The sequence below is a fragment of the Amyelois transitella genome, chromosome 23 (assembly GCF_032362555.1).
Source record: "Amyelois transitella isolate CPQ chromosome 23, ilAmyTran1.1, whole genome shotgun sequence".
Classification (NCBI taxonomy): domain Eukaryota; kingdom Metazoa; phylum Arthropoda; class Insecta; order Lepidoptera; family Pyralidae; genus Amyelois; species Amyelois transitella.
The window spans coordinates 2280606-2300027 of NC_083526.1; the positions used below are offsets into that span (position 1 = coordinate 2280606).

Sequence of the window (19422 nt, forward strand, 5' to 3'; positions counted from 1 at the left end):
CTTGCGGGGTAGACAGAGCCAAAAGTCTTCAAAAGACTGAATGGCAACGTTCAGCTTTTTGGCTTAATGATACAATTGAGATTCAAATATCTCTTAGTCGCCTTTATTCTTATTGCCATGGAAGGAGTGGTCCTATTCTCTTTTTTATTGGTGCCAGGAACCACACGGCAGCTATGTATAAGTTGTTTTATGATACAATTCGATAAGTTATTGGTTTTGCATTTGATCGGAGACGTCCCGGTGAAAGATCCAATGAGATTGAAAAATGAAAATAAAACATTTAAAATCTTACCTAGGTCATATGACCACCAATGACTTTTTCAGAGTTATGCACACTAGTTTGAGTGCTAACCGACGCTTTTACGGTGAAGGAAAACATCGTGATGAAACCTGCACATTCTCAGGCAACTAGATATGATACCATAATACAATATGGTATAGTTCCCCTGCAAGGGTCACGGAGGTCAGACGGGAGTCGCTTAGTGCAGAATCCCGATCCAAGACCATGGTCAAAAATGCTCCCTATTTGACCACGTTGAAAGGTGGATATAGGGTAAAACTGGGTAATATGCCCCACTTTATTTGAAAATCAAATAAAACAAAAATGGTAAAAGATATGTTAGAGATCTTTATTTAGGATCAATATTTAGCATTTTGATAATGTTATGACAACATCTTAATCTAATAGGAACGTTACTTACTTAAATAATAATAATAAAAAAAAAACCTTAGGTGGGGCGTTTTGTAAAGCACCTATCAGCTAATATGCCTCACTCGTATTATAAAATGCCCCGGCTTATAAAAAATGCCCCAGTGATTGTTTGTGTGCGTAAATTAAATCAAAAAATGAAAATAACAACGTCTTTTGACTAAACACAAATATTGGGGCTCATACATTAGGTATATCTTCCATCAGTCTTTAAAATCTTACATTAATTGAAGTACTTATGATACTGAGATAATTAAAAAAAAATTTGAACCATACCATTAACGATAAATAAACAACTTTTTAACATAAAATAAAAGCTTTGCAGTTTTCTAATGAAATAAACCAGGTTACAAAAATATCAAAAAGAAAATTATAGTAAAAAAAGAAGAGAATTAGTAGCTTTTTTTCTTCATAGCTTCCCTCTTAGCTTTTTGTCCACAATTCTATTCTAATTCTAATTCTGCACTTGTTTTCATCCAAGTCTTTCTTCTTCAGACGTACTAACTTCATCATCCATTTCTTGTACTTACTCAGAAGACGACGAATAAACTACTTTTTTTATCTAACCTATCTTTGGCTTTTTTGTATATGTTCAATTTTAGATTTCTTACTTGTATCATCTTGATCATTGAGTCATCATTTTCTGATATATTGGCGGCATCTTGTTTTTTATTACTTTTATCGCTTCTTGTTTTTTCAAATATTATTTTCTTGACTCTTTTAGCCTGTATAAATGTTTGAATTTGATCATTCTCAGAGGTTTAATTTTCAGACCCATTTGACTTATTATATTCACATATACCCTTTGCTTTCCCTGATTTTCCTTTCTGTGCTCTTGATTGTTTTTTTTTTAAGATTTTTAGCTTGATCTGTGTTTTCGTCTTCAGAAATATCCGTCATATCGGGATCTTTATTCTTAGTTGCTTTTATCTCTCCAGTCTTTTTTCCTTTTGCTTTTTTGGTTAAGACTTTTTCTTTAGGTTAAACTTTTGGTTTTCTTTTGCTTTTCTTTTCTCTCCTGTAGACGTAAGGACAATAGCTTTTTGTTTTCTCTTTGCAGACAGTACGGGAACTGGATGAATCGTACTTAAAAGCTTGGTAGGTGTTTCTTGAGTTTCGGACGATTCGTCTTTCTGAGGTGTTTTAGACATAATAACCGCTTTCACTGATGATGGTCCTGGCTTAGATACATTGTCAAATAGTTCGTTCAAAAACATCGTTCATTTTTATGTTGTTTAGATACTGTACTGTATGAAAACTCTTTCTAAATTCCTTAAAATTAACAATACAGGTATAAAATAGTATCGTCCTTCTCAATATATATACTATAATAGAATAGATTTATTTTCAAAATTGGATACAAGGTATCACTTATTGACGTCACATAACTTAAATCTAATTATAACTATTATCGCTTCCAAAGCGAGCGCTTGTGTAGAAGAAGCGGCGGAACAAACTACACTGCAGCGTTTTCATCGGACGTCAATGAATCGGTGATGATGGGGACAAGAAGAATCGCCAGAAGAAAACAAAAATACATTTTCGATTTGATTATTCTATTTCATATCCCTTATCCATGTGTAGATTTTTATAAATATTGATTTCCCGGTCGCAATCTAGTTGATTTGTAAAAACATTATCGAATAAATATTCTTTGAAGCCGTCCTTGCCTGATAACGCATTCGCTGCCATACAAAAGAAAACCTATTTACAGAATAACTTTTTGTTCGTCCTTACAAAAGGAAACACCTATTTTTTCCTCAACCATGCATCATTTACTTTCAAAGTCAAAGGCAAATCTTTATGCGTTAAAGTTTCAGGGTTGTCTTCACTGTATTGTAAACCTTATTATTATGCACTCAAGGTCTGTTCGAAGTTGTGCCCAAAAACTTCTCAAACCATTGTTTAATTTCTATGATGTTACAAATAACAAATTATCATTCTACTCTCATTAAGGAATATTGATTACATACTTACATATAGTCACGTCTATATCCATTGCGGTGTAAATAGAGCCAACAGTCTTGAAAAGACTAATAGGTCACTTTTAGCTTTGCCTGTCGCCTAAAAGAAGAATCTCAAGTGTACAAGCCTATCCCTTAGTCGCCGTATACGACATCCATGGGAAAGACATAAAAAGGTCCTATTCTCTTTCCTATTGGTGCCGGGAAAAAAAGGCTTTTGACAAAACACACAAACAAATTTACGTAAAAGTCCTAATGGAATATTTTGTTTTACAAATTTACTATATTTTTGTGTTCTTTCGTATAAACAATAAAGATATAACAAACAAGCAATACTTTTTTAGTTTTCGCTTACCCGTGAGCGTTTATATCGTACATCGTATAAAGCCTTTTTTCTGCACTCGAAATGATTTGTAGAATCAGTCAATTATTTTGTTAAGCAAAGCTCATCCAACAACAAACTAAGGGTTTTAATAGAACACCTAATTTAAAATTAGGAAGATTAAGCACAATTCTTATTTATGTTGCGTCTGATTAGAATTAATGGAGTCGAAATGAGGTTAAGTTAGGCTTACCGAATAGATTGAAAAGGTCACCGCATCGCAAAACAATGGGTGTCTTTAATGAAAAGAATATTTCAAGAGAAATAAGCAAAAAAATAAACCGAATAAGCTGTTACAATAATCTTCTTGTCATTATCTTAACCTTGATGTAATGGTCATGGCGTAGTTATTTTTGTTTCATTAAAAACCAAACGTAAGAAAGAGCTGGACACGTCTACTTTCCAATATACATACATACAATCACGTTTATATCCCTTGCAGGGTAGACAGAGCCAACAGTCTTAAAAAGACTGTTTTATGCCACGTTCAGCTGTTTGGCTTAATGATAGAATTGAGATTCAAGTAGTGACAGGTTGCTTTCTTGTCAAGACTATTGACTCTGTCTACGCCTCAAGGGATATAGTTGTGACTATATGTATGTATGTATGCTTAAAGTGACTGGAACCACCATGTAGAAAATCAATAAAACTATCTGTTTTTTGTTTCAGAAAATGACAAGTGAAGATCACCAATCATAGCCTCATGATAGCTCCAGAAACGAGAGACATAGAAACACAATGGAATTCGACAAACGAGACAGACATTCTTATAATAAATGCGGAAGAACTAAACAATACCAAAAACATATATCACATTATCACAAAAATAGAAGAAAGTGGTGAAATTGAAACTATATGTGACCGAAACAACGTTAGCGGTAACATAAGTTGCGAAATTGATGAAAACTATGACGTGTTCGAAATTAGTGTTGTTATTATACTGTGTCTTTTGATAGTTGTGACTATAATTGGTAATACGTTGATAATTTCGGCTGTGGTCACCACGAAACGGTTGAGGACTGTGACCAATTGTTTTGTGACAAGCTTGGCTGTCGCTGATCTGTTAGTGGGCATCTTCGTGATGCCGCCGGCCATTGCTGTGCATATTAGTGGTAAGGAAATAAATATTTTTTTAAATTTTTAAACTTACATACATATAATCAAACGTAGTAGGGTGCATACAGAGAATCAAACGTGGCATATACATCGACCCCTGAAGACTTTTTTGCTTCATCCACGCTTCCATCATTACTTTTCTTCATGCAAGCTCCTTATTTTGACGGTGGCGCAGCGATAGTACGCTTGTCTGTGACACCGGAGGCATCGGGTTCGAACCCCGGCCAGGGCATAATGAGAAAAGATTTTTTTCTGATTAACCTGATTCTTGGATGTTTATCTGTGTATATAAGTATTTATAAGCCGGCCAGGGCATAATGAGAAAAGATTTTTTTCTGATTAACCTGATTCTTGGATGTTTATCTGTGTATATTAGTATTTATTATAAAATATAGTATCGTTGAGTTAGTATCTCGTAACACAAGCCTCGCACTTACTTTGTGGCTAACTCAATCTGTGTAATTTGTCCCGTATATAATATTTATTTATTTTAGGGTACTTTTGATCTGACCTTAGTTTGTGACCCATTTTTTCTTGCCTCGTTTTTCTTATTACATAATGATCTGCTATCATCCGTTGCTGTGTGGTTTTCGGCACTTTAGAATATAACCACTCCATCACTTTTCCATGGATGTCGTAAAAGGCGAATAAGGATAGGCTTATAAACTTGGGCTTCTTCTTTAAGGCGACGGGCTTGCAACCTGTTACTATTTGAATCTCAATTCTATCATTAAGCCAAACAGCTAAACGTGACCTTATTACTCTTTTCAAAAGACCGTTGACTCTGTCTACACTGCAAGGGATATAGACGTGATTATTTGTGTGTATTTAAGCCATTGTTTCCTAGATACCATGTCACTATGACCTTTTGTATGACAAACCGTGTTGTTAATGAAACACTGTTTTTTTGATGAAGCATTTTGCTGATAACCGGCTATTATTTCCTGAAATAGATGACCAATTTTTGACACGAGTTACGTTTTTATTTTTCACCGCCAGAAATAACAATTCTTTTCAAAATAACAACATAGCAAGGTAATTTCCATCTGGAACCGTGACTATGAAATGCTATTTAAACCACTGTTCGCAGTTTATTTTAATCATTCAATCATCATCATCCGCATCCCATGACAAGCCTAATTGGCTAAGTGCACTTTTTGTAATCTATCTTTTAAAAAAAATGTATTGGTTACAAGTTTCTGTCGTTTGGTTCCCGGCACTAATGGAAAAAGAATAGGGTCACTCCATCTCTTTTCCATGGATGTCGTAAAAGGCGACTGAGGGATGGGCTTATAAACTTGAGATTCTTCCTTTAGGTGATAGGCTAGCCACCTGTCACTATTTGGATCTCAACACTGTCATTAAGCCAAACAACTGAACGTCGAAAATTTGTCTTTTCAAAGACTGTTGGCTCTGCCTACCCCTTTAAGTATATGACGTCAGGCTTGAAATATAATAATTTTGTCATGTATTAAAATCTAAATAATTGACAAAAAAAGTTTCAATTTTGAATAAAAATAATAAATACGGAGGTCAAATAACTTTACTTAGCCGATTTGTGGATTTCATATTAATTTAGGGAGCACGATTCGCAAAACTCGATCAAAGCATCTAAAGACTCTAAAGTGATTGATGACTTTTTAACTTAATTATGAAAATTTGTTTAAACTCCATTAATTTTCGATTTTGATAGTCAACTAGTCTTCTCCTTTCCGTTCCTGGTCCGCCCCCTTAGCGTTGTGTCAAACGCTCGGTAGCCTAACTAGCTTAGACTGATTCAGAGTCGCGCGTTTTATCGGCGCCGGCTACACGCGCGATTCAATAGATACCTACTTAGTATCTCTGTTTCATAGTAACGCAGCTCAAATGCGCCGGACGTTAAGCCAAACAGCTCAACGTGGCCTTATTACTCTTTTCAAGACCGTTGACTCTGTCTACACTGCAAGAGATATAGACGTGATTATATGTATGTATGTATGTTCTATCATAAAGCCGTCGTAACGCAGCTCAAATGCGCTGGACGCGAGATGCGCGCCGACGCCAGCGCTGGCAAACTCGTTTCACAGCGCGCCGCCGGTCATGCGCGCGTTTCGAATGCGCTGCTCAACAGCGCGTCTTGCCAGCGTCACTGTAAAACCAACCTTAAATTTACTTACTTTATCACTGTATACCAGGAGCAGATAGTATAAATATAATACCCTCTTTGCGGGAAACCTAACCCATTTTGCATAACGCTTTTACGTTTCAAATGGATTGCATACTCAATGATGCTATTACTTTATGATAAATAAGACTCAGGCCAATCAGGAAAGTTTAGTTTTCTATCATGATTTGTCCGGAGAAAGAACCCGGGATATGTATTGCAGAAACGTCAGAACATGACCACTGCGGTTACAAAAAGTGTAATTTTTTCGTGTATATTTATTCCAATGCTTACGTTTTTTTTTAATCCAATTAAATCACATACATATTTCGCTTTACAAATTAAGCAATTACCAAGACAATCATGTCACGCAGTTCGACTATTAAGGTTTGGTAATTTAATTCAAAATGGAGTCGAATTGCTTGTAATCATTTAACTGTCTCATCTATATTCATAACATCTTAATTGTTGTTTCTAATGTTCTTCCTGAACTGATACGGAGTTAAGGGAGGGAGTCACGGAATCTTGAAAGTTTGCTTGGAAAGTGGTCGAAAATGTTTATAATCTTTTTGTTTTTACTGAAGGATATTCTAATGTGAAATTATAATTTGGTAATATGAAAAATTAAACTTACAATACTAATATTGATATGATTGATTGTTACTTACGTTTTGACTATCTAAAACTACGCTAAGAATAATAAACGCTGTTTCCAAATTCTAATTTGGAAAAGTTGTAGAAGAATTTATCCACACCTTAGAATAGAATAATTTTTTTTCAAGAAAATTTTTTTTTTTTAAATTGAAAACCGATTGATTGACTGAAGCATTGCTGGGCCTTGAAATTTGGCATGTAGATATAGGCGTTAGAGAAATTCCCGAAATTCTCACGGGAACTAACGGAATTTTCATTTAACGGCCGCTGTTGTTCTCTAGTAATTAATAAAAAGATTATTAATAACTAGCCATACTTATTTACATATTTATGCTTGGGCCCCAAAATCAGCAATCAGTTGCTACCATTCCTCCACAAATAACCTCTCATTGGTTACTCCACTCCACTGGCAAAGGCACTTAATAACTGGACTGGAACAAGCTTCCTACGAGTGTCATAACTGCTCCTACAGTCAATTGTTTTAAGTATCGGCTAGACAAACTTTAAAAAATCTCCAAGCATCAAAATTCACACTAATATATATAATGTAAGCTAAAAAATTTACTTAAGTAAGTAATTATGTAATCCAGCTGTCAGACTTTTCGAGACGACTAACTCTGTTTACCCTTTGAGGGATGAAAAACTGACATAAAGTTTGTATTATATAATATAAATAAAAGACGTGAAGTATAATAGTATAATAAAATCAGTTTAAATTTAAATGTACATATTTAGAATTTAAATAAAATATTGCAAAACATTAATTTAAAACGAAACTCGAGATCTAAGTCTATAAAACGTCGGATTTCTATTTAAAGCCGCCGACGCTAAAAAAGCGAATATCCTTTGGATACCTGACGCTGCATTTTTTATTTCTTTTCATTTATCTTTTAGTCTGTCACAGAATAAATTGCTTTAGTCCATTTTCATCATTCTCCGGTAAGGTATGGGTTTTATTTTTACTAAAAACTTTATTAAGTCTTTAAGTGAAAAAGTTAAACACAAAATGTTTACTTATTTTGTTGGTTTATATTTGGAAGGATTTTGCTATTTTACATTAGCGTTTCATTAACATGTTAAATAATGTAGGGACTGAAAAATAAATATATTGAAACAATTCATATGTATTTCTACACATGTTCTTATTCTTCTATTAGTCTGACCTTAGTCTCGATTAATCTATCTATATATACTTATAATAAATCTGTAGAGAGGTCAATTCTGTACATGGAATATATTTTCAAAATAACTATCAGGGGGTGATTAGTGATCGATACTGATGCCAAAAATGCAATCAGTAAAATTTTTGTCTGTCTGTCTGTATGTTCTTTATAGAAAAAAAAACTACTTGACGGATTTTAGCGAAACTTGGTTCAGTTATTCTTTATACTCCTGAGCAGGTTATAGTATACTTTTCATTACGCTACAATCAGTAGGAGCAGAGCAGTGAAAGGAAATGTTGGGAAAACGGGAGAAGTTACTTGATTTTTTAAGCTTCCGTCGCGTGTGCAGTCTTAATGGTTAAAGCTACAGTAAATCCATGTATAACGAAAATATTCTACATAAAATTATTTAAAAAATATCCCAAGACAGCATAAGTCTATCTTTTATGGTTGACTCACAATAACACGTGTAATTCCTAATAGCTTAGCAGTTCGGAGATTCCCGGTTATATTTCTTTACTCTGACGTTTATAATACCAATAACATTCACACTCATTCGTAATTCTAACCTATCAAGCCATCGCGCGTAAATACTGAATCATGCTATAAGGATTATTTTTGCGTAACGGTTGCCGCGCTCGACTCGGCTCGCGGCGGCGGTGGCAAGCGCAAGCTTCATCCATGCGCCCGCTGTACGCCGCCAAGAGGCTGCAGCCCACACTGGATGCTCTACCGACCTGGCTCTCCAAATAGAGGCTCTCTGTAAACGTCGGCAAGACTCAAGCAATCGTGACGGGGACAAGACCCCAGCCGCCTCCACTGCGACTGCTCGGCGAATCGGTGCCGTGGCGGCCGCACGTCAAAAACCTGGGAGTGACCATCGACCGGCGTCTCACTTTCAAGCAACATGTCGGAGACGTCGTGGCGAAGACCAAGGCAGCCAGGGGGAGACTTTACGCAGTTCTCTCCTCCAGCCTCCCCCTGAGGACGAAGCTCGGGATCTACCAAACGTACGTCAGATCCCACCTCACGTACGGGGCCCTGGCGTGGTACGCATACTACTCTGAGACCAACAGGAGAAGACTCAAAGCCCAAGAGAACCAAAGTCTCAGAGCAGTCGTCGGAGCCCCGTGCTAATTTTAAATCTATATCTACTAATATTCTAAAGCTGAAGAGTTTGTTTTTTGGTTTGAACGCGCTAATCTGTGGAACTACTGGTTCGAAATGAAAAATTCTTCTTGCGTTGAATTGATCATTTATCGAGGAAGGCCTTAGGCTATATAACATCACGCTGCAACTATAAGGAGGTAAATAATGGAAAATGTGAAAAAAAAAAAACGGGAAAATTATACATATATCCTTGAGGGCTTCAATGATTCCCAAAATAACAATTCCACGCGAACGAAGTTGCGGGCACAGCTAGTCCTAAAAATAAATGCGAAAGTGAGTTTATTTGTTACACCTTCACGGGTTAACTACTTAATTAATTTTCTTGAAATATCACATAATATATAACTATGAGTTTAGAGAAGGACATAGGGTACTTTTAATCCCGGCAAAAAAAGTCCCGTGGGATTTACGAAAAACCTGTTTTCTTTTATAGTTGGCGTAAAATTCGAGCGGGCGAAGCCAGTACTCAAAGTTACTATAATAATAAAAAAAAGATTTACAAAAAAAAAAACAATAAATTAAACATAATTCATCAGCTTCATTCAACTTTCAGGCAAATGGGAGTTAGGCTGGATCCTCTGCGACATATGGATCAGCCTGGACATTCTCCTCTGCACCGCTTCCATCCTCTCCCTCTGCGCTATCAGCGTGGACCGCTACTTGGCTGTCACCAGGCCCTTGACATACTCAAGAAGAAGAAGATCTAAGAAGCTGGCATTAACCATGATATTCTTCGTCTGGATCGCAGCAGGAGCTATAACGTGTCCACCTATGTTTGGATGGTGAGTTGATGAGATGATGGTTTTTTACATACATACACACAGATATACATAAATCACGCCTTTCCCAGAGGGGTAGGCCACTTGCCACGATTGTATACTTCTTTCGCTTCATCCCCATTAATAACTCTCTTCATGCAAGCTCGTCGGTTTCGGGTACTCTTGACAAGACCCTTTGCAAGAAAGTCTCCAATTTGATCAAGGTACGCTCGTCTAGGCCTTCCCACTCTAACAGTCCCATTCGCACTTCATTTGTATACATTTATATAAAACTAGCTGTCTCGGCAAACGTTTAAGTAATTTCTAGTTAAAAAAAAATGTTAAGTGTGGACAACCCTTAACACTTAGAGGTATGTATGAAAAATAGATGTTAGCCGATTCTCAGACCTACTGAATATGCATGCAAAATTTGGTTAAAATCGGTAAAGCCGTTTCGGAGGAGTACGGAGACAAACATTGTGACACGAGAGTTTTATATATAAGATTACGCCTCTTTCCCAGAAGAGACTAATATCTTTCCTCTTATCTCAATTTCGCTTCATCTACATTCTGTCTCCTAATGTAAGCTCGGTGGTTTCTGGTACTCTTGATGAGATTTTGCCCTTTTTTATAAATGGCAGATTTGTTAAAGAAACCATGAAGTATCAAGGGTTTGGAACCTCCTCTGTACGGCTTCCATTATCTCCCTCTGTGCCTTCAGGACCGTTCCTTGGCTATCATCAGAACCTTGACATTTTCTAGAAGAAGATCCAAGAAGTTGGTATTAACTAAAATGGATTTATATTGGATAGTGAGTTTTTTTATTTAAATGGTCATGCGATAGATTTGTTAAGGGGTGTCTGTTATTTCAAGAGCGTCAGTGGTCAAATTGGTAGGGCACCTTGCTTAAAATGCGCAGGTAGTGTGCGCGGAAGCACAGGTTCAAATTCACATACATACATACATACATAAAATCACGCCTCTTTCCCGAAGCGGTAGGCAGAGACTACCTCTTTCCACTTGCCACGATCTCTGCATATTTCCTTTGCTTCATCCACAATCGGCCATTTGTACGAATGACTCCTTCCTGAGTTATATACATTAATTTTCATTTCGGTTTTAAAGAGTGCTCTACCGGTGACGGAAAACATCGTGTGAAAATTTTTATCATACATACATACATAAATTCTCGTCTATCCCTTGCAGGTTAGACAGAGCCAACAGTCTTAAAAAGACTGATAGGCCACGTTCAGCTATTTGGCTTAATGATAGAATTGAGATTCAACTAGTGACAGGTTGCTAGCCCATCGCCTAAAAAAATAATCTCAAGTTTGCAAGCCTATCCCTTAGTCGCCTTTTACGACATCCATGGGAAAGAGATGGAGTGGTCCTATTCTTTATTGTATTGGTGCCGGGAACCACACGGCCACAAACCACAAAGTTTTATCATCTTATCATTATACGGCAAATAACTTTGTGCAAGTATAAACAAGACACTATAAATTCTTCGCCGTAAATATATTTACTAATACACTTAATATATCAAGCTCCAAGTAGAATACTCGTACTTCGCTATATCTTCACGAAACTGCCTCGGAGTCTCCTTTAAAATTTTATATCCACTTTCGGAATCTGGAAAATTAAAAGCTTGGAACTTGGCACGGTTTTATAAGTTCGTTCTTGTAAAGCTTTGAACTAATCGGGGAAATTCGTTGTATCCATTTCCACAATTTAACACTCAACTTTAATTAAATAAAAGTTTAATTTCGGGGTTCCGTAGTGAAGTGTTTTTGTTGATTATGACCGTTAGAGATTTTTATTTCATTCTGACGTCGTATAATGGTCGTGTGTATATGTTCCTTTCATGTTCCACTTGGCTTTAGTCCCAGTTGCATCCTCACCACTCTGGAGAGGAGCTCGGGGTATGCCTTTGACCATGGATCCTGGATTGGGTGAGTCAGGTTTTTACACGAAGCGACTCTCATCTGACCTTCGAAACCTTTGTAATAATCTTTATTTTTTTGCGATTATAAGAAGCATACATACATATAATCACGTCTCTATCCGTTGCGGGGTAGACAGAGCCAACAGTCTTGAAAATACTGATAGGCCTGATAGGATTGAAATTCAATTAGTGACAACCTGTCACTAATTGAATTGCAATCCCATTCCCTAAAAGAAGAATCTCAAGTTTATAAGCCTATCCCTTTGTCACCTTTTACGACATCCATGGGAACGAGGTGGAGTGGTCCTATTATTTTTTTATAGATGCTTGGAACCATACGGTGGGAGGTACCATTAGTAAATTGCAGCTCTTATTATCTCAGCTATAACATTACATAACATAACATAATCACGCCTCTTTCCCGGAGGGGTAGGCAGAGACTTCATCTTTCCACTTAAATAATAAATAAATAATTAATAAAGGATAAACTTTTTGAAATTACACAATTCATGAGGGGCATTCAGATGCCGGATCCAGACGAAATCGTAGGGAACTTGGACTATTCTGAACAAAAGATTTACATAATGCAGCACGATGGCTAAACAAGTATGATAAATACGGCTCAAGTTTGAAGGCAAAATGGGCTTTTAGAAACTTATGGGGCGAAATGTTGAGGTCGAGGGTGAGGGAACAACGGTTATGAAATTTAGATTTTACGAATGTATTTTTGGTGAAACGAAAAATAAGTAGTTTTTTTTCATATATAATATAACTAGCGACCCGCCCCGGCTTCGCACGGGTGCAAAATTCGGAAAAAATTATACATAAAAACCTTCCTCTTGAATCACTCTACCTGTTCCAAAAAACCGCGTCAAAATCCGTTGCGTAATTTTAAAGATTTAACATACAGACAAACAGACTAAAATAGCGACTTTGTTTTATACTATGTTGTGAAGATTGGACGGATTTCAAGTGGACAGTTAAATTTCTTCAAGAAATTGAAACAGAGGTAGGTATATTTTCCATTATTGAATAATGCATTTTTATGACTGACTTATAAGTAGGAATTTTCTATTCTAGTTGACCATAGAAATGGGCTTAAGTTATATATATATTAGTCCAATGATAAAGATTCAAGAATCTGGGTGGAAAATCTCTCTCTCTCTCACTTCACTCTTCTCACACATATCACTTTGTTGTGTAATTGTAAATAAATCCATACAAATGTGAAAGTGTGTTTTGTCCACCGTGGCCGTCAAAACCACTAAATCTGTCTCCATGAAATTTTATGATACACATAGCGTCGAGTACGGAGAGAGATGTAGGGTACTTTACATACATACATAAAATCACACCTCTTTCCCGGAGGGGTAGGCGGAGACTACATCTTTCCACTTGCCACGATCTCTGCATACTTCCTTCGCTTCATCCACATTCATAACTCTCTTCATGCAAGCTCGGCGGTTTCGGGTACTTTTGACCTGGCCCTTTGCCAGGACGTCCTTAATTTGGATACTTTACACGTGGGTGAAACTGAAGACTAAAGCTAGTAGCAAGTATTAATCCAATCAGTCACTTCACTCTCAACATGGCGATCCTGTCAGAACTAATCTTATACAATGTACTCGTATACAGAGCCAATATTCGTGTGAGATTTGAAGGCCACGTTGAGAATGATCTCGACTTCAAACCAATTTTGCTCTCCAGGTACGAACCTGACCACAACCAAGGCGGGGTCTGCCGCTACAACCAGAACCCTGGGTACGTGGTCTTCTCGGCCATGGGGTCCTTCTTCCTGCCCATGGCTGTGATGGTCTACGTGTACGCCAGGATATCCTGCGTGGTGGCCAGGAGGCATCAGCAGTTGGCTAGCAGTACTAAATGTAACAAGGTACGAGTGTGTATGTTAGATTTATTGGTTAGGTTGACGGCCTCTGTGGCGCAGCGGTAGTGCGCTTGTCTGTGCCACCGGAGGTCCCGGGTTCGAATCCTGGCCAGGGCATGATGAGAAATGAACTTTCTTTGACTGACCTGGGTCTTGGATGTTTATCTATATAAGTATTTATTCTACAATATAGTATCGTTGAGTTAGTATCTCGTAACATAAGTTTCGAACTTACTTCGAGGCTAACTCTGTGTAATTTGTCCCGTATATATATGTATATGTATATATTTAGGTCTATGGGGCTATGATATCTAAAAAATCTTATTCAATCTGTGTGATTCCTATTCATTTATACTGTTTCGAATCTAAATTCTGCCCGCCAAATTTTTTGTTACTCTTACTAATTTAATAGAACGAACTGAATTATAAATGCAATAATTATATACAAAGGCCTTCGTCGAAATTTGAAGCCTAAGGCTCGCAATAGGTTTCTAAAAATAAACTGCTATTTCACACGTTCACAAATTTTACAGCCAGTAACTGACGCAGCGATTTATTTATGACCCGCAAAAGAGGTAGGATTGCACTTCATGATAGTGAGAGAGTGCGCATAACATCTTATATATAAAATGCTCGTGTCACAATGTTCGTTCCCATACTCCTCCGAATCCACGGATTTGGATATATATAAATCCGTGGATTCGGAGGAGTATGGGAACGAACCCACGGCATCTATACCTCTATTTTTAACTTGATCAGCACCCTATGTACGATTTTTATTTTTATATACGTGATATTTCAAGAAGATTTATTCAGTAGATAACATGTAAAGAGGTCACAAACACACAAACAGACTTACCTTCGAATTTACAATATCCGATGTTATTTTTTCACATCCAAAAAAACGGTACCTCACATAGAATGCGGACGCAACAGAACTCGCACACTGCTCCACAATTTGCATATAAGCTGTATTCTCCAAAACCAAGTGCCTGCGTTTGCTTTGAATTTCACACCGCAGCTTAATTCTGTTTAATTTCCTTTTGAAATTCATTTCGTGATTAATATTTAATGGAGTCGTGCTGAGAACCTAATCCAGAGATTTAATAATAGTAATAACTTCAGGTAGTATATAGTATTTGATGATTCTGTGCAGACACAAAAAAGAATAGGACCACTCCATCTCTGTCCCATGGATGTAGAAAAGGCGACTAAGGGATAGGCTTAGAAACATGCGATTTCTTCTTAGGTGATGTGCTAGCAACCTGTCACTATTTGAATCTCAATTCTATCATTAAGTCAAATATCTGAGCGTGGCCAATCAGTCTTTTCTAGACCATTGGCTCTGACTACCCCACAAGAGATATAGACATGACCATATGTATGTATGTGCCTGACGACTATTCGTGCAGGAAGGCTGAAGGCAAAGTTATAAGCGAAAGTTAGATCAATAAATTGTAATGAAAGTAACTGTCGATTGTGAAACCACATAAAAAGTCATAAAAATTATATTACCTATCTAATTTTTGCTTGGTTTACGACGCCCCAACATCGTTAGGTACCTACTGGGCGTAAAAAGTCATATTGGCAAATTGTTATATCCAAATTGAGGAGATCAAATGGGACCTTTCTGATTTCGGAAATGTATTTCTTAAACGTTTTTATTGATGTTTTTTATTTAATATAAAATTGCGATGAAGTAATGGTTTTTTTTTTCTGATTTGAAAACAAATGTGTTTATTTATGAAACGGAAATGTGATAAACACATATATGTAGTAGGTATTTGATCGTAAAATCTTTGTCAGATGTTACATTATACCTATAGGAATTTCCATTAATCGTGGCTTACCGTATGTATAAGTAGGTGTAGGTCATACCGCTCCAAAATTCATATCTCCACTCATGGGTCTACTGGAAGAGATTTCTTTTGAAATAAGTAGCGCATTTGTACTATAATAAGTGTATTAAATGCTCCTGTTTATAATTTTGTGTATATAAATAAATAAGAATTTTTAGGTGGATCTTTTTTTGAACGAAATAAGTTAAATTCGTTATCTGTCAGTCGCATTAAGCTTCTTTATATTAATATTATACTTATTTAGATTACAGATAGATCATAGACTTATAGACGTGGGCTAACAACCAGTCACTATTTGAATCTCAATTCTATCATTAAGCCGAACAGCTGAACGTGGCCTATCAGTCTTTCCAACACTGTTGATTCTGTCTATCGGATATAGACGTTATTATATGTAAGTATGTATATGAACCTCTGGTACACCCAAATAGAATATGGGGGTGAACAATTCACCTCACATTTAACTGAATTCGTTTTAATATAAAAACCCATCTATCATTATGGTAAGAAACGCTTTTGGAAATATACTTTGAGTCGGGACTGACACAATCATATTTTTGGTCGTGTAATTTTATTCTATCATCTCTTCATACATGTAAGTGGTCTTTGAGACTTATGACTATAGTATGTTAAACCCCAAATGAAATAAAAACTTAATATAAATGTGCCGTGTGGTGCCCGGCACCAATACAAGAATAGGACAGAGTGATCTGTTTCCCGTGGATGACTAAGGGATAAGCTTGTAAACTTGGGATACTTCAGCTAATACTTCAGCAAACAGCTGAACGTGACCTGTCAGTCTTTTCAAGCCTGACTGCCTCTGTCTACACCGCAAATTTATCAACACCTAAAGCGAATCACAAGTAACCAACCACACATAACATTAGCAACGTGTTGAATATTCACGCGCCCATTAAGCAAAGTAGCCGAGTTAGAAAAAGGAGTACTCTAAAATGCAAATTTTGTTCCAGAGGGGGAAGCTGTCTTGTATCCGGACCGAATCGGATTCCGGATCCGACAAACTCTCATTGAGGCAGAGTGCTTCGAAGCAGACATCGAAATCGACGCAGCACAGCGATTGCTCGACACAGGAGCGCAAATGTCCGTGCTGTTTCAAACCGGACAAGAAACGGCAAAAGTGCAAAGCTAAAGAAAAAGAATCAAAGTTCTACAACGAAGTAACGTTCAAAGCGAAATACAAATATAAAAATACACAAAGACGAACGCATTCTTTGAGGGATCACGTCGACAACAATAGAGTTTCGTCCCTCAGACGAGAGACTAAAACTGCTCAAACCCTTAGTTTAGTCGTTGGCGGTTTTGTCGCGTGCTGGTTACCGTTCTTTCTATATTACTTACTAACACCTTTCATACCATCCGGTTACGTAAACCCGGTTCTAATGTACATACTGACTTGGTTAGGCTGGTTCAATTCGGCGATCAATCCGTTCATATACGCGTTTTATTCGCCTGACTTCAGATTAGCGTTTTGGAGGTTAACAATCAAAAAGTGTAAGAGGGGTAAATGATACTTTGAGGCACAACGCTATTGGTTTACAATGTGATTTATGATGATCATTAGCTGTTTATTTTTTCACGACTAACTTTAACTATGGCAGTATTAGCATTCAGTAATAAGTTAGATACCCAATTGATGTCAAAATAGTGTGATCAGAATTTGCTTCAACTACCAAGTGGAAGGTCTTAGGGGTAATCTGGATTAGAACTACCCCTACTTAAATAACAAAATCTAATTTTGGACTGAAGAGAACACCAAGAAAATATCTTTAAGTACTTACTTAATTGATTATAATAAGTCCTAATTTCTTTTGCATTACTTTTTTAATATTAAGAATGTTATTTCTGACTAATTGAAATTATTAATATATTTCTTTTTTATATTTCTGATATATTTTTTGTACAACTAAGTAAATATTATCCGTGTATTTGTAATAGAACATATTTAGTTTTATAAGAATAATGTGTTACGTATCTATAAGTCTCCTAGTCATTAGGACTTGAAATTTTGTGATAAAAAAAGTTAAAAAATCTAAATTAAATTCTTGGAGCTGATGTTCTTCTTTTATTTTCCCATCTACTTATTGTATGCAGCCAACGACAAAAAAAAATATGACCCCTTTGTTAATTTAAATCAAAACTAAATTAGGACAGGGTTTCTCAACCTATGATAGTAATATATCCTTCATCATATTGTGAATATTCTCGGCTGAGCGATGCGCGTATTAAAGAAAGAATTAAAGTTAAAAAATAAGTTTGTAGGTAAAAAAATATTATTCACAAAATTTAACTTCAAATTAATTTCAAGTAAGACTAATTATGAAGATAATAATGTATATTTTGGAAGTACGCAGAGATAGTGGCAAGTAAAAAGTGTTCGGTGATTTTATATGTATCTTATCTATACTAATATTATAAAGCTGAAGAGTTTGTTTGATTGTTTGTTTAAACGCGCTAATCACAGAAACTACTGGTTCGAATTGAAAAATTATTTTTGTGTTGAATAGACCATTTATCGAGGTAGGCTTTAGGCTATATAACAACACGCTGCAACTATTAGGAGCGAAGAAATAATGGAGAATGTGAAAAAATCGGGGAAAGTTATTACTCCTTGAGGGCTTCAATGATGCCCAAAATAACAATTCTACGCGGACGAAGTCGCGGGCACAGCTAGTATAGTATGTGTACTCGTAGCTTGTTTGGTAATGATGGAAAAACAAAGTATCTGCCAGCTGTTTCCCTTCCCGAATAGAATATAGAAACAATCGACGGAGAGGTTAAATAACTAAGGATGGTGATGCGGTAGCAACCTGTCACTATACATACATACATATGTACATAAAATCACGCCTCTTCCCCGGAGGGGTAGGCAGAGACTACCTCTTTCCACTTGCCACGATCACTTATATATGTATATACTTACAGCGTACTTCCTTCGCTTCATCCACATTCAAAACTCTCTTCATGCAAGCTCGGCGGTATAATGTAAATCCCATTTAAGTCATTCACACAGCTGAACTGGGCTTTTCAGTCTTTTAATAAGTGTCGGTTCTGTCCTTTCCGTAAGAGATAAAGAAGTGATTATTCTGAGTTTTATGTATATTTACAAAAAGTTTTGACAAAAAATAATTTTACTAAACCCTTCTTGAGAATAGGTATTTGATGCATTAGTCAGTTTGTGTCCTTTATTTTTTTCTCATACTTAGCTAGTCCGCGAATAAAAAAGGTTCATTAATATCGTGAAATAAATATGAGCTCTTTTTGTGAAGATATCTTTTCAGAGAAAAAACAAACATAATTAGAAAAATGTTGTTCAAAGATGTAGGAGTTCTATGAATATGAGAGCAAATAACACAAATGGCATAATAGTTTAGTAGGTACTTGGAATGCCTAATTTGCGACTTAAAGTCGACTAAGGGATAGGCTTATAAACTTGGATTTTTTGGTTGCTAGCCCATCGCCTAAAAGAAGAATCCCAAGTTTATAAGCCTATCCCTTTTTCGCCTTTTACGACAACCGTGGGAACGAGATGGAGTGGTTCTATTTTTTTTTTTATTAGTACCGGGAACCACACGGCAAACATTTCCGCTGTCATGTCTTAAACAAATAAAGGAAAAACGGCTCAAAACAAGTACCAATGGACGAGGCTCGTTATT

General features: G+C 36.4%; 1 protein-coding gene across 1 annotated transcript; it reads left to right on the forward strand.

The window, feature by feature from the left end:
- The first annotated feature begins 3758 nt into the window (after positions 1 to 3758).
- LOC106133021 (octopamine receptor) lies at positions 3759 to 17561 on the forward strand. The gene is made up of 4 exons (XM_013332609.2): positions 3759 to 4167; positions 9855 to 10083; positions 13712 to 13895; positions 16720 to 17561. The coding sequence occupies exons 1-4, from the start codon at positions 3759 to 3761 to the stop codon at positions 17275 to 17277; spliced, it is 1380 nt and encodes a 459-aa protein (XP_013188063.2). The 3' UTR covers positions 17278 to 17561.
- The last annotated feature ends 1861 nt before the right edge of the window (positions 17562 to 19422 follow it).

Excerpts from the sequence above, each read along its gene's own strand:
- LOC106133021 (XM_013332609.2), top strand. The coding sequence starts at position 3,759 with ATGATAGCTCCAGAAACGAGAGACATAGAAACACAATGGAATTCGACA. Across the intron at positions 4,168-9,854 it reads CATTGCTGTGCATATTAGTG|GCAAATGGGAGTTAGGCTGG; the intron begins GTAAGGAAATAA and ends TTCAACTTTCAG. Across the intron at positions 13,896-16,719 it reads GCAGTACTAAATGTAACAAG|AGGGGGAAGCTGTCTTGTAT; the intron begins GTACGAGTGTGT and ends ATTTTGTTCCAG.